Here is a 20128-nt window from a genome sequence, read left to right as displayed (position 1 = left end):
TGGCTGGTAATTACAGATATGCTTTGGTTATGTAACTATACTCCTATTATGTTAATGTGTTTTTTTTAAGTAGTAGCTTAAAACCTATACATGCTGAAGTTACTCTACAAGAAGATATGTCAAAGAAATAATCCATCTTCCCATGTTTTCTTCCGCCTGCTACTTCTATAGCTTTTCTTCTTCCTTCCTAATTACAACCCTTAAATAGAATTCGTGCCTCATATCAAATTTACCGAGTATCATAACTCCTCCAAGTGGTAAAGATACCTCAAGACAAATGCTGGGCATAGAAGCCACAGGGCATAAATATGCAAAGAAGTAAAAAGCTAACCTTTTCAAACAATATGGCTTCTCTCTCACTTACCAACTTTACATTTCCCTGTATGGCCCCGGAAGATGACTGGTTAGCCAGAGACGGGTAAGATTCCTCAAGGGAGGAACAACCTAAGACAGGCACAGTCGCAGGGGGGCCATCAGGTGAGAAATTGGGGATCAACAGAGGTGAGGCTTAGAACCTCGCCCCCCCATTTTGAGAGAAATCTTCTGCATACGTGGATGTTTTATTGCCCTGGTCTAGCTTGGATTAACACATAGTCTACAGGCACGCACCTGATCATCTACATTTGCTCTCTTACAACACTAAACTATGTTTTCTACCTTTATCTTGTATCTACCTACCACTTCAGCATTTTATTAAAAATAATAATAATAAAGAGAGAAATGTGGTATCCACATATAAATCAAGTATAAAAACCAAATGAGTATTCATATTTGAACTGACTGTTTAGAGTTCATAATGCATGAGCAAAACCGAAAGTTTCTGTGATGACTGCCCTTGTACTGTTCACTATGTAACTTATTCATTATGTAAGAATTTGTTCTACATGTAAAAACTTGTTTGTTATGCCTCAGAAGATTGGAGACTGACAAAAATTAGGCTTGGGGTGGAATAATGATTGTGCATTGAGCATTGACTCCCCTATACAGAATTTTATTGTCGTTAACAACCATTTGATCAATAAATATGAGAGATGCCCTCACAAAAAAAAAAAAAAGGACAGACCTCCAATGGTAAAATAAATAAGTAACCGGGATGTAATGTATAGCATAAGGAATATAGTCAAGATATTGTAACAGCTTGGTAGGGTGATAGCTGGAACCTAGAATTATGTATATAAATGTTTTACCACTGTGTTGTACACTTGAAACTAATGTAATGTAATACTGTGCGTCAACTACCCTTCAATAAAAAATAATTATTTAAAAAAAAAAAAAAAAAAAAGCTACCCCGGTTGAAGTACTGTGTTACGGCAGCTCCAGGAAGCTCATAGTCTGGCGTCATGCTTTGTCTAGGCAGCGAAGGAGAACACAGCAGCCCCTGAGGCCATAGTGGTGGCGCTGGCAGTGGCCTAAGGGAGCCTCTTCAGTTTCGGGGTGGCAGGAAGCAGAGCATCGGTCAAAGCTTGGACAGAAGCAGAAACAAGTCTGAGATGAGTGGGAGGGGCTGTCGAACCCAAGACTCTGGGGTCCTCGGAGATATTTGTGTCAACTCCAAAGCTGCTGTGACTTGAGAGGCACTCAGATTAACTTCTGACTTAGAATGTTTTGAAAAATGCAACCCAATAATGGCCCAAGAACTTTACTTCTAGGAGTTTGTCATAAGGAAAAATCATAAATTTAATCACAGTTCTATCCCCCAGGATGTTTATCATGACGTTATTTATAATCCTGAAAAACTAGAAACAGCCTAAATGTCCAATAATGAGGAAATGATTAGATAAATTAAGATATATCCAGAAGATGGATTCCTAGGCAACCATTGTATATATTTACAAAGAGTGTTTAATGTTACAAAGAACTTTTAATGATGTGCGAGGATGATATTGATATAATAGTATGTGGGTAAAAAAACTGGTTATAAAATGGTACAATCTGATGCCAATCATGAGGAGGAAATGTGTTAAAAAAAAAAAAGACTGAAGGGAAATATGCCAAAATGTCAGGGTGGTCCCTAGTTGGAGGAATTATGTAGTTAAAAACAAAAAACCTTCCTTACACTCTTTATACTTTTTAAGTGATTTACTATGTAAGTGGATTACTTCCATCATCCAGAAAAAAGTGAAAACTTTAAAAATGTTGTGTACATGGTTTCCATTTTTATTTTCTCTGATGGGTGACTGCACATCAGTGAATCTCGAGTTATGCTAACTACTTAGGACGGTCACAACACACACACGTTCAGAGAGGTCACATGGGCTGTGCTGAGCTGGCTGTAGCAAATATACATCAAGTTACACACTTGGGATTGTTAGGCTGGTTCAAATACACCACCGAATAATGGGGACACGGTTGGGTCAGGCTGCCTCTCCCGCCAGCCACTGCTGTTAACCAGGTCTGTGTGATAGGCTGGTGAGCGGCGGCTTGTTGGCTCTCCCTCCAGAGCCCCCTGTGGGTGGAGCACACCTAGGTCAGCATCTGCTGTGCACCCGCTTGTCGTCTGCCTTGTCTCAGTGTTGGAGCCTCTGGCTCTGTGCTACCTCCTCCGAGCATGGGGTATGCTCCGGTCGCAGCACCAGCCCCAACTCTGCTTCATGCACGTGGTGCAAGGGAAGGAAGAGCCGAGAGCGAATGGAATCACCCCTGATGTGAACCGTGCCCAGACACAGGAAGGGAGAAAGCAGATGTGAGCATGACACCACATACAAGTTCAATCTTTACAGATGGGCCCTCTGTGTCTCCAAGACACATGGGCTGTGTGGGGCCCTCCAGGGCACAGACCCTGCAGGAGGACAAATGGGGGATATGGCTGTGCCCACGGGGGCAGGTCTAACAGCAGAGCTAGGAGAGTGGATGGGGGTGTGTCCAACATGGTGCTAGAGTATTGAAAAGTCACAAGTATACACACCTGGGTATCATGCCCCTCTCCCAGTTCATTCACACCGTGGGTTAGATACAGATAGATAGACGTGGAGATATACTTTTTTGAGGGAGGACCTTTCCTGGTAGTTGGATAAACAGTGAAACAGACTCCTGGGTTCGGCATGCTCTGGGGAGGGCCATGCGCCAGTGAGGAACTTCCTATTGCTACACTCTGTACAGGGCAGCTGGGCCCGCCTGCCGCACCCATAGCCCCTGGCAGCAGTCATGGGCTTGCCTTCAACCCCTTCTGCCTTGGAGAGCTCTTGGGCCCCAGTGAAAAGGGGGCTATGCAGACAAGAGGGCGGGAGGGGGCTCCCCATGGCCCCAGGGGCACCACACATGGGGGCTACATGATATTGCACTGGGTGGCCCCGCAGCAATCCTTGATGAGTGCCAGCCCAGTCTTGGCCACCATGGGCTTGCTAGGTGGGGGCTCTGCTTTCTTCTCTGCTCGGGAACCTGCAGCAAAGTAGGAGTATAGAGAGAGCAAGGGGAGAAAAGGAGAGAGGGAGAGGTGAGGTGAGGAGAGCCCTGATCATCTGCAGCCCCAGTCCCATCCCAGGGCTTGCTTCAGTTCCACAGATCACATGGTGAGCTGGCATGCATTTTTACGGTTCTAGTGACTGTGGGTCAATGACTTTCTGTCCTCAGCTTCCAAACACAGCTTTTAGCCTTTATCCTATTCATTTCTGTTTGCTATTGTATTTGCCAAGCCTAGCACAGGACCTGGCATTCAAGAAGTATTTGGTGGATGGATAAATGGGAAATTTTGTTCAAGTCACTTCAGTCTGAGGGTTCATGTCTTTCTGTCCTGGAAAATGCTCGTACATTACCTTTTCAGATACCACCACCTATAATTCTGTTTTCCTTCTGGAATGCCTATTAGAAGTAAGTTGGCCCTTCTCATTTTGTGCTCCGTGTTTCATAACTTCTCTCTTTTATTTTCCATCTCTCATCTCTGTGCTGCCTTCTGGATAATTTCCTCAGCTCTGTCTTCTAATTTATTAATACTTCCTTCAGCTGTGTCTCTGTGTTTAATCCACTGCATTTTTACTTCAGTGACAATCATTCTTTTAGAAGTCTAATTGTTTGCAAATCTACCTTTCCTTTTTTCATGGCATCCTGCTATTTCATTTTGGATTTTATTCCTGCTCTTATCTTTCCTCACTTTAAATATACTTATTGTCTCTTTTAGATAGTCTGTTATTTCTAGTTCTTGGGAGGAAATTCTCTTTGTTGTCTCTACTTACTGTGCTTGTGGTGGTTCAGTTCTTTATGGGTTTTAAATTTTTACTGAGAGCTCATCTTCATGGAGGTTGATTTATCTGTGGACTGCATAATGTGGAACACTGAAGTTTTGCATTTGCTTTGCTGGGGTCCCAGAGAGTTTATTGGTTCTAGATTAGTTTTAATTTTTTAATTTGGGACTGTAGATGAGTGGCTTAAATTTGGATACCATACTTGGCCCTTGAATATGGTGCAGGCTTGATGTTTGGATTTCTTGTCAGAATTTTTTGCTATCTGTAACCCAGAAGCAAAGTTTCCTTGCTCTTTCTCCATGCTGTTAGGTGGAGTTTTTCTAATCTGTCTTCCATGGAAGAGAAAGTCCAGTGTGGTTTAGGCAGAGACTATGTGCCTTGTGATTTAAGGGCCAGCAGAAGGGATTGTGGCCTTTTTCTTTTTTTATTCTCCCACATTCTACAACAATGTTTTCATGGAATATTCATGGACAGTCAGGGAAAACTGAATTTGCAGCTGTAGTAGGTAGTGGCATCTTTGGGGTTTTGCCTTTCTAGCAAGATTTCCTGTCCCTTCTCTAATAACAGCTCATGTCCCTGTTGCTACACGAGTGGGCTTATGACACAGACCTGGCCAATTATAGTGTCCCTGCCTCTTGATGACAGTGATGGGCCTACTAGGTGGGAACATGATCCAAGAAAAGGCCAATCAGAATCTTTCCCTGAGATTTACATATTTAGATATCAGGAGAGAGAACCTGGTGTTGTCCTGCTGCTGCAAAGCTTTATGGTTCTCTGGCCCCATGAAGAAGGCCTGTGCAATAGGAGAAAATGAAGCCAACATACAAAGAGGGGCAGAGATGAGAAATGAAGGGAAAGCAAGGGTGTTCTAACAGTGTCCAGTTCCTGAAGCTCTGGTTCTTGTTGCTCTTTATCCAACAAATCCCCCTTATTGCTACGGCCAGTTTGAATTGGGCATCCATTTCTTATAACTGAAAGTAGCCTCACTGGGTCGACAAAGACAGTTCCTTGACAGCAGACCCTGTTATCACTTTAATATGTGAATAGACCTTCCAAATAGAGTCCCTCCTAATAGAAGGACCCTCTTAATAGAGGGTCAAATATGCAGCATTTTCTAATGCAACCCTTATTTCACCTGGAACCCTTTTTGCTCTGAATTGAAGGAAGAGAAGGAATAATGTATGCACTCACTGACTGGAGATTTGGCTACTTTATCTAGAGGTTTTAACTTGACTCTCAGGAAATTGGCCATTTCCTTGTCTTCTTCTTGCTCCCTGTGAAGACAGATGTATAAAGACAAGAGGAATGTACAGTAAGCAAGGAAAGCATCAAGGAACCTACAAAATCAGGCAAGCAGCTAAGTGCCTGGGACCACGGATCAGGCTTTGGGGATGGTGCATGTATGCTGTTGTATGCTATGTGTGAGTAGCACATGTGCGTTGTGTGTTAGGTATGGGTGGTGTGCATATATTGTTGCACATTATGTGTGTCCATTGTGCTGTATGATCCCACTCTGAAGCAGAGACACATATCAATGATGCAGTAAATGTCTTCCTGGGGCTAGGGAGAGACCCCAGGGCAGAAAGCAGGCCATTACATGACTCAGCCTCTGCTGGTTCACTGAGCTGGGAAACACCTGATCCTGTACCTTTAAGTCACCCTAGACACCTGTGCTTCCACAAGGTACATGGCAGATGTCAGAAAACAAGTCACCTGAGCTCTGCCTAGGGTCACCAGAGGCAAAATTGTGGGGACACGCAGCCTACTCACCTTAACCGTTCCACCTCTGCATCGTCCACCAGGAAGTCTCTTTTCTGCACCAGTTTGTGGATCTTCTGGATTAGCTCATCCTCTCTCTGCTTCTGTGACTTGGATTTTTCTTTTTCTGGGAAGAAGAAAACATCAACAAAGAAACAGTTGAGTGGAACTGTTGAAAGCCCTTGAGTCTGAGGGGTCAGGGTTGGAATCCTAGCTCTACCATTTTACTCGCTTGGTGAACTTGGAGAAGCAACTTGACCTCTTTGAGCCTCAGTTCCTTCTTCCATAAAATACACACGGTGAGGCTTAAAGGTCATGATATTAGTAAATGGCTTAGCATAGAGCTTGGCCTGTGGCCAGCGCTCAGCAAAATGGTAATGATGCAGCCCGGGGGTCAGAATACCAAAGAGAAAACAAGAGAGCCAGGGCTGGACATAAGGATTGAGAAAATGAGGAGGGCCAAAACAAACCCACTTTGGGCAGACCCCTCTGCTCAGACCACTGATAAAGATAGCAAATGTGGGGCATATTGTCTACAGGCACCACCCACCCACCTCCAGGCTATACACACCTGTGTGTATGTACCACCACTTGCTTGATGAGCTGACTCCTTTGCTTGCCAATATCACCCACCTACTTGTCAATGAGAGTTGCCAGTTTTCCAGCTTTACCCCTGCTTGCTCCCATCACACGTCTGATTCCTAAAATCTCCACGTGCTTGCCAGTGTAACCCTCCAACTTGTTTCTCATGTCCTCCAGGACACCTCCATAGCCCAGGCCATCTCTGCTATGGCCTCCTGATGGTCTTCCTGGCCGATGGCCCCCTGTCACACTGTCAGTCCTCGCTGTAGAATCGGACAATCGTGCTTTGATGCCCCAGCCTCTCCTCTCCCTAGCTGTGTGGTTCTGGACACATTCATCAGCCTCTCTGAGCACGTGATCTCCCAGCACATAACATGAGGCTGTTGCAAGTTTTCAGCCAAGTAAAATACTAGGCTCATTGCCCGGCACATAGTAATGGCTCATGAATAGTCAGCTGCTCTTATTATAATGCCCTCCAAATTAAATATTCACAGAAACATGTACAAAAGAAAGAAATAGTAATAAAGGAAAAGCAAATCTCATAGCATAAGTGTGTAAACAGTAAGTGTTTCATAGGTGGCCATTGTTATGGTTATATTTGTATTCCCACGAGCTTTGCATTTTCCTTTATTTGAGGTTTCTCAACCTTGGCACTATTGGTATTTGAGACTGGATGGTTCTTTGTGGTGGCGGCCATCCTGTGCACTGTGGGAGGTTTAGCAGCATCCCTGGCTTCTACCCACTAGATACGAGTAGCCCCCCACCCAAGCTGTGACAACCAAAAATGCCTTGACATTGCCCAATATCCCCTGGGGCACAAAGCCAACCCTGGTTGAGAACCACTAGGTTAATCCTTTCCCACAACACTAGGAGGACAGCACTATTTTTATATCCAAGGAGTGGGTGCGACAACCTCTGCAGCCAGGTCTCGGCATCCCGGCTCTGAGGTGGGGGTGGTGGCAGTGGAGGTGGCATGTGACATCTGGGCTTGTCCTTGAGAAGCCCTTGGGGCAGAGAAGGTCCCACACCTCCTCTCTGATCACACTGACCATCGGGGAGCCTGTAGGTTATTTTCTGACCCTGGCTGGAGAAACAAGATTCTCTTGATTTTCTTCAGTGTTGTCTTTCCTTAATATTTTTATTGATGTGTTGCTGGAAGCATCATTTTTTTACCCTAAACTCAGCTAAATCCATCCAGAAACCTGGCCCAGGGGTTACACAAAAAGACTCCCAACAAGGTGGGAGAGGCAAGTAGGAACACAGAAGAAAGAAAATTGAAATACCTGATTTTCTGCACCAAGGTGATTGAGGTGAAGTGGTTTCCAGGGAATCAGTGTGACTGGTGTTAAGGACCCAGGCTTTGCTGCTAACTGGCCCTATGACCTGTGGGAACCCAGTTTCTCAACAGGACAGTCAATGGCATTTTGGGCAGGACACCTTCCCTAGGACTGTCCCCACACTGCAGCTTTAGCATCCCTTGCTTCTGCCCATTAAGTATCAGTACTGATCTTGTCTTTATTTAAACTTTGGGTATTTTGTTCATTGCAGATTTTTTTTGCATCCATTTTGATATTTTGAATATTGCACTGAAATATTGTTTATCCTGATGACTGAATTTTCTATGTTTCCGCCGAGTGCCTTGTTTTTCTCCTCACCGTCATCCCAGTCCTGGTCAGTCATGCAGCCCAGTGACTGTGCCAACCTCAGACCTACTCCCACCCATTTCCACCAGTGCTCTAGAGGCTGCTGAACATCCCAGTGCATAGGACAGCCCCCACAACAGAATGACCCAGCCCCAAATGTTTCTGGTGTCCCTGTTCTAAAGCATACTGTGTTGTATTTGCAGCTCAGTAAGAGCTACCACTTACCAGAACCCACTGTGTGCCAGGCCATCTCCTTCTACCACCTGTGAGCACCTTAGAATAGGGAATCAGTTCCCTTCATCACTGTATGCCCAGCACCTAGCTCAGGCCTTGCAGTAGCGCAGCTGCTTGGAACGTACTTATTGAAAGGGTAGAATGGCAAAAAATGTTCAAGTAAAGGCCAGCGGGGGTGCTTGTCTCGCCTGTGTTGTTCTTTGCTAAGGCCAAGGCAATATTCTTGAGATGGAGTTGTGGGTGTTCATTAATAAACCTTCCCTTAGCACCTACCAGGCCCTCATTCCTGCCCTCAGGGAGCATGGAGTCTACAGAGGAATCCAAATGAGTCAAAATTATTTGGTAAGTAATTGATAAGAGTGAGCCCCCCCAGAGGGTACCTAACCCAGCCTGGATGGGCAGGGAAGGCTTGCTTAGGAGAAAGGACCAATAAACGACCACCTGAAGGGTGGGTAGAAATTGGTTTGGTTAATGATAACAATAAGAATACCAATAATCAATGAAGCACTTCCTATAGGAGGGGAGCTGTGCTAAGCACTTACATGTTTTCCCCTCATCAACCCTGCAACCACCTTGTGAGGCAGATACCACTACTGTCCCAGCTGACAGATGAAGAAATTGAGTTTTAATGAAGTAACTAGCCCAAGGTCATGTCATTAGTAAGCAACGGATCTAGGTTTGACTCCAAAGTCATAGTCAAAACTCTGTAAGCACCATACTCTGTATGTTCCCAAACAGGGTAATAATAGTGATAATTGGTAATATTTACTGGACTCTCACTTTGGACCAGATATCAAGCTAAGTACATAGCTTGCGTTGTTCCCTTTATCACAATGAGATTTACACCTAGTAGTACTATTTCTATGACTACTCCACGCTTAGAGGAGGGGAATTGAGGCCCAGGGAAATAAAGTGACTTGCCTGAGATCAAGGAGGTGGCCGGATTAAGGACTTGAACCTGGGTCTGCCTGACTGGAGTTGTATTTGAACTACGTGATCAGAGAGCGCCATATTGCAAGAATGAGGCCACATTAGAAGAGATGGACTCTGCCGTCCAGACCTAAGGAGTACATCCGGGCCAGCTGGAGGCTCTGAGCAGCTGCCTAACTGAGGTGGAGACCCAAATGGTTACCTGGGATGGCCACCAAGTTCTGGAGCTCCTGCTTCAGGTCCATGATGTCATTGCAAAGCTGGATGTCATCCATCCTGGGGAAACAGGACACCGCACAACAGCAGGTTACACTGATGGAACATTCTATACCCTGAGTGCCACCCCACTTTAAACCAAGAGTTTGTAGGACTGGCTGTCTTTGGTGAAGGTCACACATGCTCCTTATAGAAGTTTTCCCTTGAAGGAAGAAAAACCAAAACTCCCCATTATCCCACTACGTAGAAATGATCAATCAGTATTAATCAGTCCTTGATAGAGTCCCTCCAGGCTTCACATCCTAGCTTCTGTTTGCTCATATGAGCGAGCTCATGTTTCAGGGTCTGTGTTTTATCAGCTATATTAAAAAATGTTAGACATTACAGAAATTCACATCAGCTATGTTAAAAAATGTTAGACATTACAGAAATAGACATTACAGAGAATATCCCCCTCCATCCTTTAGAGAAAACCATTGTGAATGGTTTGGCATATAATCAGCCAGAATTTTAAAAATGTTTATGCTTATACTAGCATATATGACATCATTGTTACACAAAAACATTTTTGCAATTTTTTTTAACTTAATGATATACTTGGACATCTTTCCACATTGGTACCTGTGAATCTCATTTTGAATGGCTGCATAGTATTCCATGATTATGATATACACTGTATATGTTGATCACAGATTAACTATTCCTCTATTGTTAAACATCTGGATTGTTTCCTAATGCATTTCTGGGATAAATTCCTAGAAATAAATCCCTAGAAATGCAATCACAGGGTCAAGTGACATGAACACTTGCATTTTAATAGGAACTTCCAAATTGCCCTCTGGAAGGGCTGTGCATGATATTCCCACTAACCATGGGAAAGGCTGTTCATCACTATAATCTCAGTAATTGGGCTGCATGTACAATTTTGCATTATGTACTATAGTTTAATGTGTATGTGCTTCAATATTAACTCATCTTACTGTAACCAATATTTGCAATTGCTGCCTGGAATTTCACCAAGTCAATTTATCAAGGCTGTTTTAATTATGCCCTTGATTACCTAAGTGGGTTTTTCAGACTGTTTTAGCCTCTGCAGGATGAATATGGATTCATAATAAGGCTTTTTCTTCATGTGGGATTATTTGGGATGAGGGGCTATAAATTCTCAGAAGTGGAACCACTGAGTACACAGGGCTTGACATGCCTGTAGCCATTGAAACATAGTTTCAAATTGCTTCCCCATGGGGGCAGTGTGTGTGTGTGTGTGTGTGTGTGTGTGTGTGTGTGTGTGTGTGGTGTGTGTGTGTGCAAGGGCATGTGTGTGCCTTCATTTTGCACATGTTTATTGAGCATTTATGTCCATCACTTTCTGCTCTCATGAGCTGAAATTTAGGTTAGGGGTGGGGACACAGGTGAACACGAATACAATAGAATGTCAAGAAGCTCTGAATGCAGGCTGGGGATGGAGCAGTCAGTCACTTCCCAGGAAGTAACACAGGGAAGCATTCATATTTTCAAAGGACCCTACTGAGTCCACACAGCAAGTGGGAGGAGGACCAGGACTAGAAACTGACTTAGATCTGAGTCCACTGACCTTTCTGCCTCCTTCTGCAGCGTCCTCATCAAGAGCCTGGTCTGCTGCCTCCGTTCAGATGTGCCACCCACAGACCAGCTTGGGGCCGCCTGCCATTTGCTGGCCAAGAGCTACCCATGTTACCCACTCCAATGCCAGCATCCCAGCTCCAGGACAAGCAGCGGAACTCAAAGCAATTGTCAAGCCCTGCCCTGGAATGTCCTAGCAGGTGGCACCTGCCTCCAGTGAGATTGGGGGCCTTGCCAGAAGGGCACAAACTGTTCCCATGGGTTCCTATCTGCAATCATTCAACTGGAGAGGCTCTGGAATCCTTTTCCACATCTAGCACAGAAATGAGGCCACACCAGTGGCTCTTAACAAGGGCAGTTTTGTTCCCCAGGTACCTCTGGCAACCCCATAGTTGGTTGTCACCACTGGGTGTTGGGGTGAGTGCTACTGGCATCGACCAGGTGGAGGCCAGGAATGCTGCTGAACATCTTGAAATGCACAGGGCAGCCCCCCTCCTTAGCGAATTATCTGGTTCACAATGTCAATCATGCTGAAGCGGAGAAATCTTGGGTTATAGCCACCGAACTGATCCAAGTACCTGATTGATTAATGTCAATAATTTTTGAAAGGTGAAAGAAGGAAAGATGGCGAAAGGAATAAAAGAGAGGCAGGGAGTGGTTAGAAACAAGAATATTGGCATGGAACTGCTCTAATTCAAAGGGGCCACATGCTGGGGTTTTAACTTCTCTGAGTCCCATTTTCCTCATCTTTAAAATGGGAATGATGATGGCACTACTTCCTAGGATTATCGCATTCCAGTGATGAGCACATGCCTGGGACATACACAGTAAGATGCTCAGCAAATGGTATCTCCTATGATCACTAGCTGTAAGGAAGAAGCAGGGAGAAAAAGAAAGAGAAAATGCCACTGGGCAAGCAGTTGATCTGACAAGTGGACCTAATGTGTTCAACCTTAAATAAATAAAAACACACACACCTTTATCAATTACATGCCTCTTGATAAAAGTGTTAAAATAACATGCTTATTGGATTGTAGAACACACCCCAGATCACTGCAGACATTTTGGAAAATACAAACAAGTATGGAGAAGGAACTGAAAATTAAGCACACATGACCTTGCCTGGAGGGCTGTGGTACAGTTCATGCCAGTCCTCTTCATGTAATTCAGATGTGGTGGGCTTGCCCTGGGGGGCCTTGGCCGTCACCCTCTGTCCATCTCAAAACTGTGCTCAGCATGATTTTGAGTCCTGGGACTGTCCGGTTTTAGCCCTGAAAGTCTTATGTCCTAGAAAACCCCTCAGTCCCAGGCAAATAGAAGCCATTGGTCCAGCTAGATTCAAGGCACTATGAATCAGATGTCCTGTTACTTGCCACTGAAGACATCTTTGTAGATACATGTGCATGGGTATGTGCATTTTTAATAAAAGCAGGAGCAAACATATATACACCCTGCTCATGGCGAGCATTATGTCGTGATGAATCTCCAGTGCCACAAATAATATTGCTCGGAAAACATTTAAATAGTTCACGAAGCGCACTTTTGAAGCTCAGCTGGAACTTCGAATAAGCGACATTCATCCAGTTCTCTGCATGTGTAGTGCTGAACCCTGGAAAGCAAACAACCGCTGCCAGCTGGTTCTGGAGAGAGGTGGCATCTCCAAGAACTGGATTAAATGCAGGAAGGGGAGGAAAGACAGCCCGCGTCATTCTGCATCTCAGCCTTTCACACTGGGACGATGGGTAAAATTGGTCATTTTACCGGCTTGGGCGGGGAGAGGTGATCAGGCTGTGTCAGAACAATGGCGCTGCTGCTTTACAAATTTCTTTGAAAATGACATGGTCCTGGAGCCTAATGGAAACCCAGCAGAGACCACAGTGTGGAGGCAGAAGCAGATTGACAGGGGAAAGGGTTGACTCGTTAAAATAATATTTACTTGGTTCCTTCTGTAAGTCATGGAGGAGGAGCGCTGATCTGGGATGTAGAGCCTGGATCTGAATCCTCTGTGACTAAGAAAAACTGTTTTTCTATGTGCTCTATGCTGCCATCACCAAATGTGTTGGTTTTTCAAGCAATTCTCCAATTCTTGGTGGACACCAACTGGGTGTCCTAATGAGACAGGGACCATGGGTTTAGACAGACTAGGGTGAGGGCCTCCAGAAAAGGCAAGGCAAGATAATTACAGTCAGAGCAGTGTAACAATATGCAAGGAAACTCCCTGCCGAAACTCCGGGTTAAGCATTAAGCTCTAGAGTCTTTCTTCAGTGATATCTGTTAACATTCCCCAGATAAAGGAAAGTATCTCAGCATAGCCCATGTTTTTATTATGCTAATCATTTATAATCATGTGTAAGATTCACTTTAGCATGCTAAAAGGCCCAGGCCTTTGTGCTGTTTTTCCTCCTTTAGACCTGATCAGGTGATTTGCAACCTGGGCAATTAATAATGGCCAACAAGCCCAGCCATAAACAACATAGCAAAAGCGAGAAAGAGTCCATCTTAGATTGCCCTTAAATTCTTGGCAAACAGACAGTAACTCAGCCCACCTTGAGGGCAGGGCAGGCAGTCTTGATTGATGATTGATATGCTCCCAGACTGAAAAGCTATTATTCCGGGAAAGAAATCTGCAATAAATTTCTTAAGTTAATTTTGCAAAATTATCAGGAAGACTGATAAGAAAAAAGGCTTAATGTCTCCTCAAGGATGAACATTTTAAGACCACTTAACATGTCCACACCCCCAGCCCTTTATCACATTATAAAACCCCTAGACAGTACACAACCACGGACTCTCTTGTCCCCTCCCGACTTAAGCCAGGAGCTCTTTCCTCTTACTTTATCTCTAAATAAAAACCTCTCACTTGCTATCCCACTTTGAGTGTTCACGAAGTTCAGTCTTCCACTCTGTGAACAAGAACCCCAGCATCACTACCGTTTAACTCACTTTGATACTTACTGCCTGGAGTTAGCACAGACATCATGGGTTAAGGCCTCGGTCCCATGCTTCAGACACCAATTGCAAGTTCAGACCACCTGTACTTCTAGCCAACTGTCTATAAATCAGAGATTCCCATGATCTCCTCTTCAGTTCAATAGTTTGCTAGAACTACTCATAAAACTCAGGAAAACATTTGCTGGCTCATCATAAAAGACACAGATGAGCAGCCGGATGAAAAGTTACATGGGGCAAGGTATGGGGAAGGGGTCTGGAGCTTCTGTGCCCTGTCCAGACCTGTCACCTTGCAGCACCTCCATGCGTCCACCAATCTGGACGTTTCCCAAACATACTTTAGGGCTTTTTATGAGGCTTCATCAACTAACCTCCAGCTTCTCTCCCCTCCCCATAGAATTGGGGTGGGGGTGGCTAACACTGAAAGTTGCAAGCTTCTAACTCTTATCATGCTGGAAAGCCATGTTATTAGAAGCTCTTGTGTCCAGAACCAGGGTCCAGGACCAAAGAGTAGGACAAAAAAGTTCCCAGCACACCTATCAGGAAATTACAAGAGTTTAGCAGCTCTGTGCCATAATATATTTATTACACCACAGTGACTTTGGGCAAATCATTCCTCAACCCAGACCTGTTTCCTCAAGTATAAAATGAGGGGTTTCCATGATCCCTGGAGCCCTTTCTGCTAGCACATAGAGGAAACCACACGCTAGTCCAGCCAGATGTGGGTGCAGATCTCAGCTCCTCTCTTTACTGGCTGTACGATGTCGGCAAGTCCCCCCTCTGAGACTGTTTTAGGTCTCAGTGCCTTCACTTTTGAGAAGGAGTAATTCCTTTGTCTTGAGGTGGGGTAGGGATCCCAGTGCTTGGCACATGCACAGCAGATGCTTGGGAAAGGCTACTTCTATTCCCCCTTCCACCTTGGGTAGGAGGTGAACAGCTAGCTGACAGCTGGCAGAAACTCCTGAAAAATCTTAGCCAACATTCCTGCATCAAAGAATGAGCCTCACTTTTCACGTGCTACTTCAAGTTCCTCAAGTCTAATGGTGCCGAGAGTGTGTGCATTTGTTTAGCGTTCTTGGATTAATGAGCTCAAGTGCTATCCCTGGGCAGAATAAATATTGAGCCATTTGCAGTGAGCCCCTGAGCTCAGCCATCTCTCAGCATCATGCTGGGGACCAAGGGACCAGAGAGGTTCCTGCCACCAGTTCAGGTGACACATCTATGTGGGACAAGGGATGCCTTTGTGACACATCACTGAGGATCCCACTGCCTGTTCTCTCCCTGTGGCACCATTAATGGCCTGCATGTTACCTGGCTTCTCCCTTGGTTAAAACCATACTCTCATTCCTGGATGTGATGCTCTGCGCCCTAAAAAATGTCACCTCCCTCAAGCACAGATTACTCTTCTCTCCCCCAGGGGTTTTCTAGAATGTCTCTTTCAATTTAAAGATCAGTAATACTGAAAAGCTCATCAAGCTGAACGCTCGGGGTCTGTGTCCTTTCTGTGTGTATGTGACATGTCAATTAAAAGTCTACCTGAAAAATTACTAACAATATTGTTTCGTTTTGTTTCAGACCTAAAGGGGTACCTTTGGTCTTCTTTAAAAAAAAAGAGAGAAAAGAAATATATATTTTTTCCCTAAAGACAGTCTCCTGGTAAAAAATGTCAAGCAATACAGAAGTATAATTGTAGCAGCTGACATTATTAATGTGTTTGTAAGTATTGGTGCCTGGCTCTAGGCTAAGAATTTTCCACAAATCATCTCAATGAACTCTTGCAGCAACTCTGTGAGCTGAGTATTATTATTATCATCCCTCAGAAGGTGTCAGGAACTTGCTCAAGGTCATAGAGCAAGTGATAGGCAGTCTGATCTCGCAACTGGGAATATGAAAATCCCACCCCACGTGGAGGATCGAGTTCAGATAAGACAGAGCTCAAAGTAGTTTGAGGGAAAGCTTCTCAGCTTGAGATGTCACAAGACAGAACAACTCGGACGGTCCAGGAGAGGGGTGCCAGGCACTCAGGCAAAGGGGGCAGCTCAGTCAAATGTTGATGCTAGAAAGGGGTGTGGTGTCCCTGGGTATGTGACAGGGAAGCGTGGGCCTGAATGGGACATATGGGTGACATACAAATTGTGGGTTGTGAAGGACTTGACATGGGAGCCATCTTAGGCTCTAGAGTGAGAGCATGGCTCGGCACTGAAGGACAGTGTGGCAGACGTGGTGATGAGTATGTGCACAGCAAGAGGGAAGAGCACCCTCACTGTGCCCTTTCTGTGTAATGTGTTCAAGAGACTTCCTGGAAGATGTGTTTACTCATGAATATTCAGCACAGTCGACAGACAGCCCATGGGCCCAATCTCCCCCACTGTCTGCTTTGGTACAACTCATGGGTAAGAATGGTCTTTACATTTTTAAATGGTTGGGGAAAAAAATCAAAAGAGGAAGAATATTTCTGGACACATGAAAATTGAATGAAATCCAAAGTTTAGTGTCTGTCGATAGCTTTATTAGAACACAGCCATGCCCACTCATTTTTGTATTGTCCATGACTGCTTTTGCGCTCTAACGGCAGAGTTAACGGTAACAGAGATGGTGTTAAGGCCCGCAAAGTCTAAAATGTTTACCAGTTGGCCCTTTGTAGAAAAATGTTGTTGGGTTCTGATCTTCAGAAAGAACCATGGGAAGTTATCAGAGACGAACCACCGGGAACTGGGCTGCTCCCAGCGCCTGTAAGGTGGGCCAACAGATTCCTGCAGGCGCCTGCTAAGGCGACCTGGCAGTGTCTGTGAGAGCGTTTGTCCTTTCTTACATCCTTTGCTTTGCTGAAGGAGGTATTCAGTTTTCTGATTTCATTTCTTATTTTCTACTTTTATCCCCCAAACTCTTGCCACGTTACTGCCTAGACTGAGACACATAAATTGTCCCCGTGAGTGGTGAAGCAAGCTATGAAGGGAAGACAGGTTCTGGCCCTGGGTTTCCCCTAATTCTCGCCCTGACGCCCTTGGTCCAGTGGCCCACAAAGAATTAAACATTTGGACAAAGATTAAGCTCCAAACCCTAGGAATGGGGGTAAGATGGAGGAGGAGGGGGAAGGAAAAAGAAGAGAGGGGATAAAAAGAAACACCACGAATGCCCAATAACAGGACATTGGTTACATATATAATTTTCACACTCCACAAGGAAAACTCAGCAGCCATTTAGAATTTTTTTTCTCAAGAAGACCCCTTGAGGGCACCCAGTTATATTTGAATTTCAGATAAATACCAAGTAATTTTTAGTCTAAGGATCCCCCATGCAATATTTGGATCCACTGTTTATCTGAACTTCAGATCTAGCCATGTGCCCTGTGTTTTCTCTGGCACTCCTATAAGAAGAGGGAGGCCGATACTAATCAGCCCTTAGCCCAGGGGGCTGAGTTTGGGCTGGGGGAGGAGGGAAGTCCTCTGCAGCCTGCAGTACTTAGAATAATGGTCATGTCTCCCAGCCTGAGCCCTCTCCACTCCCACTGGAGAGCGCTCTGCAGACAAGTTTCTCCGGGTCACCCATAAAAATAAAAGTTTATTTACTAGCAAACTGAATTTATTTGGGGGTAGGCCGAGGAATTACAATTTGGGGCAAGCAAACGACGTCTAACCATAGACTTTTATTAGGTTTTTAGGAGGAGGTGTGAAGAGTGTAATTTTGTACAAAGCTTCATTGGAAAAGAACAGGAGTTCAAGGTTGCAGAGGTTTCTCATTGGCTGCAAGCAGGGGTTGGTGCCTTATTGCTTGGGGCAGGGACGGACCTTCCTCCTTTTTCTTAAAAGCATTAGATAAAATTCCTACGTGAAAAGTGTCCTCCCTTGTCAACATAAGAACCATCTCCCTTCTTCCTGCTGAATTAAAGGGCCGCAGCGACGGAACGTGCGTGAGAGCGCCCCCTGCAGGGCTTCCCAAGTCCGTTTTAAATGAAGTTAACTCCTTCAACTCATTTTCACGCCAGCGATACGGGGCTTTGAGAAGCCAGAATCGAAAAGCCCCAAGGAGAAATACTTGGCCAATGGACTGATGGGAATAGAAAATTGGAGACAATTTGGAAACATATGTGAAGGGCCCTGCAAACATTTAAACCCTTTAATTTAGTGCTTCCATTTCTAGGATGTCATCCTCAGGAGATAGTGAAGGGTAACACAAAGACTTAGCTGTGATTATGTGCAATACAGCCTTGTTTGCAACAGCAAATAAAACTGAAAGCAGCTGAAATGTCCAATAGTAACAGGACCGGCATAAATAAATTATGGGACATATACAGAACGGCATTCTACACAGGCATTAAAAACGATGCTCATAAGAGATGTTATTTGTAAAAGAGAATAGACCATACTTAAAAAACGGTTATTAAGGAATGTCAGGATCCAATTTTGTGAAGTACAGATGCATAGAAAAAAGGAAGACTCCATACAGAATGTCAGAATGATTTTATTTGAAGGAATTTCTATTTCCTTTATTTGCTTCTTTAATTAATTAATTAATCAATTAATTTTTACCATATGCATGTATTTGTCTGATACGGATGTGGTCATAGGAGACCCTTGGTATGATAGCTGAATGCTATTTAAAGTTTTTTGCTTTTTGTTTTAAATTACTGGGGGCCACCTCATTCTTTGGAGGTGAACATGGCCAACCTTGGGTCACTAGAGCTACAGCAGAAGCCCCTGTAGCCCCTTACTCATCAGTCGCATCTCTAGCCATAGAGCTCCCATTCCACGCTAGCAGGCCATCTCCACGCCTGTGTGAATCCTGACCTGCATCCTTCAAGCCTTTTGCCCCCTTCAAGTCTTTCCCTGCTCAGAAGATCTTTGTCTCAGACTAATTCCCATGCAGCCTTCAAGACAGCCCAGCTTCTCCTTCTGGAACCTTCCTGATGCTCCCAGGCTGAATCAGGTCCTCTTCCTTCCTGCCTGCCACAGCCCCCTTGTCATAACACAGCTCATCACCCTAACAGCCATCTACGCACTCCCCTAAATAGATTCGGTGCCCATTAAGGGGCTTTGCCTCTTCCCTCTGTGGTTCTAAGCGCATCACCCACGCCTGACACATCACAGTAAATGAGTGATGAGGAAGGGAAGGCAAGCTGGCAGGCAGGCGCAGAGGAATACACACCAGCCTGGATTTTTATTGAAACAAGGCCTCAAGTCTGCAAGTGCCAGTGGAAAATTTTCAAATCCCATGATAGAGACCCGGTGAGGGCAACAGCATCTATCAAAGGCAGTGAGTCACCCCAGGGAAATCCAATTAAAAATGCGCATTTCAAGTGATCCTGCTTTGCATTCTGTTTTCAATACGTTTCTATTCTGAGTCCTCTCAGCATTTGGACCCTCCAGGGCCTTCCATTCTCTGATACCTGCTGAGCTCTGGCACTCCTCTCCCAACCCTTCCCTCCTGCCCCCCACGTCCATCCCTCTCTCAGGCTAATACAGTACTAACTGAAGTTAACACTCATTTGAGGACTTGACCTTCGTCAGGGACTGGACCCATCACCATCTGGTTTAATCCTCACAAGTTGTAGTCTAGGTATTATCATTCTCAACTTGATAGAAGGCTCAGAGAGGTTAAGTAAATCACCCAAGATCACACAGCTGGCAAGGGATGAAGGCTAGATTTGAAAGAAGACAGTCTGACTCCAGAGCCCTAAAAACTGCCACTGTAACAAACTGACTAGAAATGCCACCCACAGACACCCAGCTGTCCCCTTCTGCCCCAGTACCTCCATGCTCTGCCCCATCCTTGCAGTCAGGAGCCTTCCAAAATGCTTTCAACCAGTGACAGTTCCAAGATGTGGGCTTTCTTGGGGGCCCCTTCCCATAAGCCCACAAAATCACCTTGATGTTTTAAACATGTGTTTGAGATGAGCAATAGAACATTTCCCTCAATTTTTTGTGAATAAAAGTAAAAACCCTGGTAGGAAACCATGCTATTTTTATTGATCTGTGCCACTCAACCTCAGTAAAAACCGTGGGCCTGTCACTGCCAATGCAGCTTTCAGATAAATCC

The 20128-nt window shown here is 44.8% G+C and overlaps 1 protein-coding gene across 1 annotated transcript in view; it reads right to left on the bottom strand.

The window, feature by feature from the left end:
- Positions 1–2564: 2564 nt before the first annotated feature.
- The window catches only part of LOC130679369 (bMERB domain-containing protein 1-like), a 37552-nt gene continuing 19988 nt past the window's right edge, over positions 2565–20128 (bottom strand). The window contains exons 3-6 of the mRNA XM_057487972.1: positions 9528–9601; positions 5949–6063; positions 5370–5452; positions 2565–3378 (exon numbers count right to left, since the gene is read on the bottom strand). Of these exons, the coding sequence (XP_057343955.1) occupies positions 3266–3378; positions 5370–5452; positions 5949–6063; positions 9528–9601 (385 nt within the window). The 3' untranslated portion in view covers positions 2565–3265. The remainder of the gene's footprint in view (positions 3379–5369; positions 5453–5948; positions 6064–9527; positions 9602–20128) is intronic.

Source organism: Manis pentadactyla, chromosome 10, assembly GCF_030020395.1.
Source record: "Manis pentadactyla isolate mManPen7 chromosome 10, mManPen7.hap1, whole genome shotgun sequence".
In the NCBI taxonomy this organism is placed as follows: domain Eukaryota; kingdom Metazoa; phylum Chordata; class Mammalia; order Pholidota; family Manidae; genus Manis; species Manis pentadactyla.
This window is presented reverse-complemented; position numbering and strand designations above follow the sequence as displayed.